The sequence below is a fragment of the Corvus hawaiiensis genome, chromosome 16 (assembly GCF_020740725.1).
Source record: "Corvus hawaiiensis isolate bCorHaw1 chromosome 16, bCorHaw1.pri.cur, whole genome shotgun sequence".
NCBI classification, from domain to species: Eukaryota; Metazoa; Chordata; class Aves; order Passeriformes; family Corvidae; genus Corvus; species Corvus hawaiiensis.
This window is the reverse complement of record NC_063228.1, coordinates 15,491,864-15,499,127: the sequence shown is the minus strand read 5'-3', so window position 1 is coordinate 15,499,127 and position 7,264 is coordinate 15,491,864. Positions and strand designations below refer to the sequence as shown.

General features: G+C 57.4%; 1 protein-coding gene across 1 annotated transcript in view; it reads right to left on the bottom strand.

Annotated features, from left to right (window-relative positions):
- Positions 1 to 3,636: 3,636 nt before the first annotated feature.
- The window catches only part of RAB40C (RAB40C, member RAS oncogene family), a 36,861-nt gene continuing 33,233 nt past the window's right edge, over positions 3,637 to 7,264 (bottom strand). Inside the window, exon 6 of the mRNA XM_048320851.1 lies at positions 3,637 to 6,653. Coding sequence (XP_048176808.1) covers positions 6,373 to 6,653 — 281 coding nt within the window. The 3' untranslated portion in view covers positions 3,637 to 6,372. The remainder of the gene's footprint in view (positions 6,654 to 7,264) is intronic.

Sequence of the window (7,264 nt, the reverse complement as noted above, 5' to 3'; positions counted from 1 at the left end):
GAGGACGGGAAGGTTGTAATCTGAATCCCCTCCCTTCCCACTGATGTTTCTGGGTGTTTGGAATGGGAAAGGCGCTGACCTCAGCCTCTAACCCCGGCGAGCCCGGCGATCCCTGGGCAAACACGGGGGGAGATCAAAGGCAGAATGCAGAAAGTCTCCAAAGAGGGAGAGTGAAGGGAGGCCGGGAGGGGGGGGGGGCACACAAAAACCCGCCCGGCCCACGGAGCCGAATTCCTGCAGGATGAGAAAACAGCCGGAGCCTGCGGTCCACTCGGACGGGGCGGCCGGCGGGAGGCACGCGGAGCCCTCGGAGCCCACGCTGCGGGCGGCCGGGACCCGGTTGGCCCGGGAGCCCCTCACCCCGCACCGCATCTCTGGGCACCCACCGTCACCACAGCCGAAGGTGCCCGGGAGCGGCACGGATCCATCCCCGCTTTCCAGCCCGCATCCCACGAGTGCCGTGTCTCGCCTGGAGGGATGGGTGCCCACCCAGCCCCCCTGGAGGGGCTCCCCCAGCCCCCTGGGGCTCCCAGCCCTCCCTCCCCGATGATTTACGGCCAGGATGTCTCCTGAGCCACACCAGACCCCGGCACACTGTGCTTGGGCTCAACCGGCACGTCCCGCACCAGCCCCGAGCTGGCAGGAGCCGGCCCCGGCTCCCCGGCCAGATCCCTCTAATCCCCGATGGAGACTGACCTGCAGCAGGAACATTTCATGGCATTTTGGCAGCATTAACTCTTCCGGCTCTGGTGTGAGCCTCAGCCCTGAGGGGGGTCTGCAGCCCCTGTGAAACAGCAAACCCGAGGAGGTTTTGCCCCGGGGAGCAGCTCAATACCTCCAGCCTCTTCTCTTGGGGGGCCAGTGGTGGAGGGGACAAAAAAACCGGTGGGAGCCCTTTCCTTTTTTTTGGGGGGGGGGGGATCCAACCCACCCCACCCCAGTGCTGCTTTCGCACGTAATGGTTTGGTGCTCCCCCGGTCTGTGGCTCCTTGGGGAAGCCCTTTTGCCCCAGGCCAGGTGATTTGGGGGACCCTCGACAGCCCCACGCTGGTGTGAGCAGGGTGCAGCCACAACGCACGGTGACCCCCAGCCAGTACCACCGACACAGGGCTGTGACCGGCCACCCCTGCCACTTCCCTGCCCGGGCCAGCAAGCAGCTGCACTGCTGCTGGCTCTGGGCTGCCCATGGCGATTCTGGGGCTCCCCGGGGCCCAAAACCCCAAAGCACAGTCAGGCCTGTCACCAGCTGGCCATGACCACGAATGGAGGGCTGGAGCATGTCCCATAGCTGTGCCCTGAATCCCGTTCCACAGGTAAGCAGCCACCCAAGGATCCATTCAGCTGCGGATGCTGAGGGAAGGTTATGCTGCCCTTGGGCACTCACGGGGAGGCTGATGTTTTGCAAATAGGGAATTGCATCAGGATAGCCCAGCAAGGAGCTGCTGGGGCCTGTGCCCTGCGTGCCGTGGTGGCCTGAAACCCCCAGACCCACCCAGCTGGCCCCAGGCCTCCGCTGCCTGGAGATTCCTGATCCACAAACCCACCTTGCTCCAGCTGGGAAACAACATGGCAGATGCAGGGCACCTTGGTCCCCAGGGACGAAGTCCAGGACATAGAGCCACTTTGGGGTGTCCCAGGGTCCTTCCCAGGGTGCTGATGCAGAAGGGAAGGGGGAAAAAGATCTGGAGCCCAGCTTCTGCCTATACCCATGCTGGGCTCCATGTGGTCACAACACAATGCCAGTGCCCAGGTGTGGGTTGGCTCTTGCCCCACTGCCCCTTTCCAGAGCCAGAGGAGCAGCCTCAGAGGGTAGCACGTGTTTCACATCAGAGCCCAAGGTGCCTCATGCCTGCGTTCCCAAGATCAGAAGCTGCGAGGCCGGGACAAGCCAGGAACCTTCACCTCAGTGGTGCAAGGCTGGATGGAGGAATGGCAGCTGCTGCGTGGTTGGAAATGTGGCTCCCAATGACTGGAGATCCTCACCAACACCTTGGGACCCCCACCCACGCTGAGAGCTTCACCCCACCTGGGGACCCCCAGCCAGCCTCTTCCAGCGCTTCTTCAGCTGAAGGTGAACGACAAAGCAACTCTGCCCACCCTGGCCCAGCCCATGGTAATTTCACCATCTCAACACTTCTGAACTGTTCACCTCCACGTGTCCAGGCACCAACTGCACTCTAGAACAGGGATTTTTGGGGTCACTTTCAAAGATGCCAGACACAGATGAGGGTTTTATGGTTCATCTTCTCCCTCCAAGACACGAATTAGCTCAGCATCGGGTCCTGGAGGGAAGGGTGCTGTGCCACATGTCCCTGCTCCCATAACCCACTGCACCTGGTAGGCTCCTGCCTCACCCGTGGGGAGCTGCACCCTCATTTTCAAGCATCTTGCAGCTGCATCAAGGTCACCACCTCTTGCCAGGCTGCGTGGGACAGTGAGACCAACCCAAGAAGCCTCACATCAGAAAGGTGGGTGCAGAGAAACACAATGACCAAAGTCCTGAATCATCCCAGAGCAACCTGCTCCCTCCTCCTTTCTCCAAGGAGCAGAGAGCCTCGAAGCTCTCCCAGCCTTCCCACCCCGCTCAGACTGTGCAGTGTTTTCCTGCCCTGCTCTTCCCAAGCAGACAGCTGCAGCCCCGCAGCCCCCGCTGCTCCGCCCTAATGGGCTCCGGCTGTCCCGACCCCACCTGAAACCACACACAGCCTTTGTTTCGGCCCTGTGAGAGGGAACAGACACTTCCAGAACCCCCTGAAGAAAAAGGGAAAAAAAGGGGCTGCGTGACTCTTCCCTGACCAGGCTTTCACCTTAGCTCCAGGGTTTTCCAGGCTGCAGACACGATCTCATTTCCCCCTGCCCCCTCCCAGCCCCAGCAATTACTACTTAAGCTGTTAAAACAAGCGTGGCCAGTCTGGTACGAAGTGGAAAATCTGATCCTAGGGAAGTGAGAAGGCAGGGGAAAAGGGAGGTCAAGGGGAGGTGGGCTGGGAGAAGGGGATCAGACAAGAAGTCTCCCTCCACCCCAGGATCAAATCCCCCTTCTTTGGGGCTCCTGGTGCCTCCAAAAGCCACCCTGGTGTGACACTGGTGCTCCGAGGTCCCTGCAGCATCCTCTCTGTTTCAGTCCCATTTGTCCCGGGATGGCTTCCAGCTTGCCCCAGTCTGGGCAGGAGGGGTGACTGCTGCCACAGCACTCTCTGCTCCCCCAGGATCACCCAGACCCAAAGAAGGGATTTAAGGCTTTGACTGTACTTGTTCTGTCGCCGTGGAGCAGGGTCTGGGCACAATTCCTGGCAAACTGCTGGAGAGCCTGGCTTCCTCCAGCCACCTATGGGACCAAGCCTGTTGGAGAGGAGTTTTGTGTTTTCTCAGGGCTCCACTACCCCACATCAGGGGTTCTGTGAGAATCAAGAACAGATTTATCTTCTGCATCTACAGAAAAGGGCAAAAAGCCACCACAGCCAGGAATCATGGCTCCCCAGAAAATGTAATTCGAGTTATTTTGTGGATGACCTGGAAATGGGAATACACACCTGTACCACAAACAGTCTGAAATCCCCAGGCATGGGCAAAACCACCACCTTTTTCCCTTCAACCTCTTCCCAGCCCCCACAAAAACAGATACAACTTCTCCTCTTTTCAATTGGTAGTTCAAAACAAACAAAAAGACTTTAATTTATACAAAACAAAACCATGTAGAATCAGTTAAACAACACTGACTGTACAAAGGAATAAAAAAATAAAAGGATAGTCCAAAAAAACCCAACTCAGGAATGGTACAAGTGTTGGAGAGCAGCTACAGACTAGTGTTGACATCAGATGCAAGAATCTTTTCCTTTTAAATTAAAAAATAAAAAAAGTTTGTTGCTGGGCAATCACTCCAGGGAAATCTTCCATCCCCACTCCAGACGGGATCCGTGAGACTTTACAGGGTGACAAAACCTAGACCAACCACAGGGAAACAGCGTGGGGAGGTGGCACACGTGGCACAGCCAAACCAAAGCAGAGGTACAGCAAGTTTTGAGACATGCAGCCGCTTGGTGATTTCAGGAAGGATCCCTTTATCCCTCTTCGCCCCACACACCGGCGCCGGGGCCCTGTGGTGCCCGGGGGTGATTCCCGGGAGGAGCCGCCCCTGGCGGTGCCGGTCACCTGTTGGCCGTATATCCCTGTGCTGCTGAGCCAGCGATTGTCTTCTGCTGTGTGTTAAGTGATGGGAAACAGGTGCCAGCCATCCCAGACAGGTTCTCCAAATCCCCCGGCCTTCGCGCCACCGGGACAGCCCGGCTGCGGCTTTGCTCTCGAGCCAAAGCACCACTACAAAGGATTCCTCTCCCCCTCCACCTGCCTGGGGTTTAATTCTGTCCTCGCTCACTTGAGCTGGGCGATAAAGCACGAGAGAGCCGAGCCAAGAGACCGGCCCGTGCTGTGCTCTGCAGAGAGGGGAGGGGGAAGCCTCTGGCACCTCCCAGGCCGGCTTCGGAGCCAGGGAAGCGACGTCCCCGCGGGGGGACGTGTCCCTGCTGTCCCTGCTGCCCCTGCTGCCCCTGCTGCCTGGACACAGCGGGTCCGTCGGCCGCGCGGGAGCTGCAGCGGCTTCATTCTGCCCATGCAGTGCCCCAGGCTGCCTGGAAAGGGGGAGCAGAGCAAGCCCGGGCCTTGAGGAGCTGCTGGTCCCAGGAGGGGATGGCAGTGCTGTACACTTCACTTCCTACCACACTACTCACAATCTACACACCCTGGCCACCTGTGAGAACCTGCCACCGTAGCTCAGCCCCACTGCCAGGCTCCCTTAGCTTTTGGGATAAGGGCTGGGTGCTATTTCTCAGTTTCCAGGTGAATTTCCAGCACAGGTCAGCCATGGAACAAAGCCAGGGAAGCAGGTGCACTTGGCTTGACAGAAGATCCATCCCAAGCTCTTACCCCTCCAAGATCCAGGAGCCATCCCACAAAGCAAAGCAGTTTGCTCTCCCCATCTCCTGGGACTGCCCCAAGAGCCAAGTGACTTTGCCTCTAAGGGACCTGGAGATTGCTGTTTCCCCACCCCAACCTTCCACCTTCCCAGTCCCTGCTCCTTCACGCTCCAGTGGGAAAAGCCACTTCTGCTCTTTCCCACTTTCATCCAGGAGGAGCCACAGCAGTGTGAGCCCAGGCAGCATCTTTGGGAAAGCAAAGCTGGAAGCAGCCAGGATCCAGGGGCTGTCACATGGGGTGCTGTCATGGATGGAGGGCACTAGAAGCGATGGCTGAGGCTTTGCAGCAATAAAGAACAAAATTCAGCATTTTTCCTCTGCTTTAGGCACAATGCTTCCACCCCCTGCTCCCCAATCCCCGATGAGAAAGCACAAAGTGAGAAAGGCATCAGTCTGACCCCAGAGCTGCCTCTTCCTCCCGCCTGCCAAAACACTCCAACCCCCCAGGACCCTGGCCTCACCGTTCTGCTTCTCCATGCACTGCCATCCCACCCTGCCTTCAGCACTCACAGGTTCTAGGGAATGACAGGAATAGAGCAGCTCGGGGCATGTTCCACACCAATCGTCCTTTCCTTCTGCACACGTAGTATTTAAAAACACCAGCACGAGCCCAGAGGTGAGGGAAAGTCTCTTAAAGCATTTATGTGTTTTCATTGGAAAATCCTCCACTTGTCCCCTTTGCTGACACTGGGAAAGTCAATCCAGTGTTGTATTTACATGGCTGCATAAAATTTTCCCTGACTGCTTCTTAAAAAAACCCTTAAAAAACAAGTGATATTTATATATATGTATAATATTTACATAAATAAGCGAAGGCAGCGAATGGAGCGCTGCCTTCCCCTTCCCAATTGGCCAACTCTTGCCTTGTTTTCTGGTTTTTTTGGCAACAGCAGGTTAACATCCCGGTGAAAACTGTCATTAGTCCCCTGTCCTTGTTTCTTTTTGTCTACATCCAATGATCACTATTGCACCAGCAATCTGTTCAGGAGGCCAAGAGTTAAAGTTGCAGCACAGACTCTCCTTGCCTACTCCCTTAAGCCTCTCAATCTTCCATTAAATCCATTGCTCCATTGAGACTGGATGAGCTTTTTTCCCCTTCCCCCCTCCCCAACCCGGCAGCTGCTGAATTTTCCACCCCAGGCCAAGAGGCAAAGCCCAAAGCATTCTTGGAGGGTCACTTGGCAGATCCTCTCCCCGCCAGTGCTGCGAGATCCAGCCGGCACCATGCTTCTTCCTATGCCAAGCCAAAACGTGAGCACATTCCTAACGCTTGTGCGTGCCATTGGAAAAGCAACCGTGGCCCCTCCAAAAGGATCCAGTGGAAAAGGGTTCGGTGTGCAAACAGCTGTACATCGGTGGGTGGGTGTGGATCCGACAGAAGCTCAGGGTGCCCATCCTGCTAAGAGATCTTGCAGTTGTTGCGTGAGCAGTTCTGTGGGGGGCTCTGGGGAGGCCGGATGGATTTGGATCTCTTCAAGCTGTTCCCTTTGCTGCTGCTCCCGCCCCCACTGCTGGCCAGGGAATAGGAGCGGCCGTGCATCATCACTGCATTCATCCCGTTGGCCATGGAGAAGGATTTCAGGTGGCTCTTGATGGTGACAGGCAGGGGGAGCTTGTCGATGAGGTGCACCGGGGTGCAGGACACGATGGCTCGGCAGCACAGGTCCTGTAAGCTGAACACTGGTGGGAGAAAGGACCACACAGTCAAGGGCCAGGAGATCCCCTGGGCTGCCCTTCCCCCACAACTATTCCTTGTGCTGCACAGCTCCAGCTCCTCAGGGAGATATGGCAGTAATGATCTCACAGGAGCTGGGAGTAGGGAGCAGGGGATTTAGGACAAAAGCTTGGGCAATCAAGGTGAGCTCTGCTGTTGCAGGTTTGTGCTTTGCCAGACACCAGCTTTGGTGTGAACACAGGGTTAGGCACTGCCAGCCCTGCTCTGCTCAGCACCCGGGGCTGGCAGGGCCTGACTCACGTTCCTGACAGACACTTGGCTTCTCAACCCACCCTCTGGCAACCAGGAGGTGCCTAGGAAAGAGGCAACAGGGTCAGCGAGTCCTGGAACAGGACAGTGGCACCTGGGACCTGCTCAGGGGGCAGCTCTCTGCAGAACCCCCCAGCCACAGAGACCCACCAAGGCAGAACACCCAGAACACTACTCTGCCCTTTTGAGCTTCCCAGCATCCTCCCAGCTCAGCGGGCATCCTGTGAGCCTGCAAGTCCCTCTCCTTGCCGGGGGATTCCCAGCCAGCGGCCACACGAGGGCACTCGTTATCCTCCCGCCTGCCTGC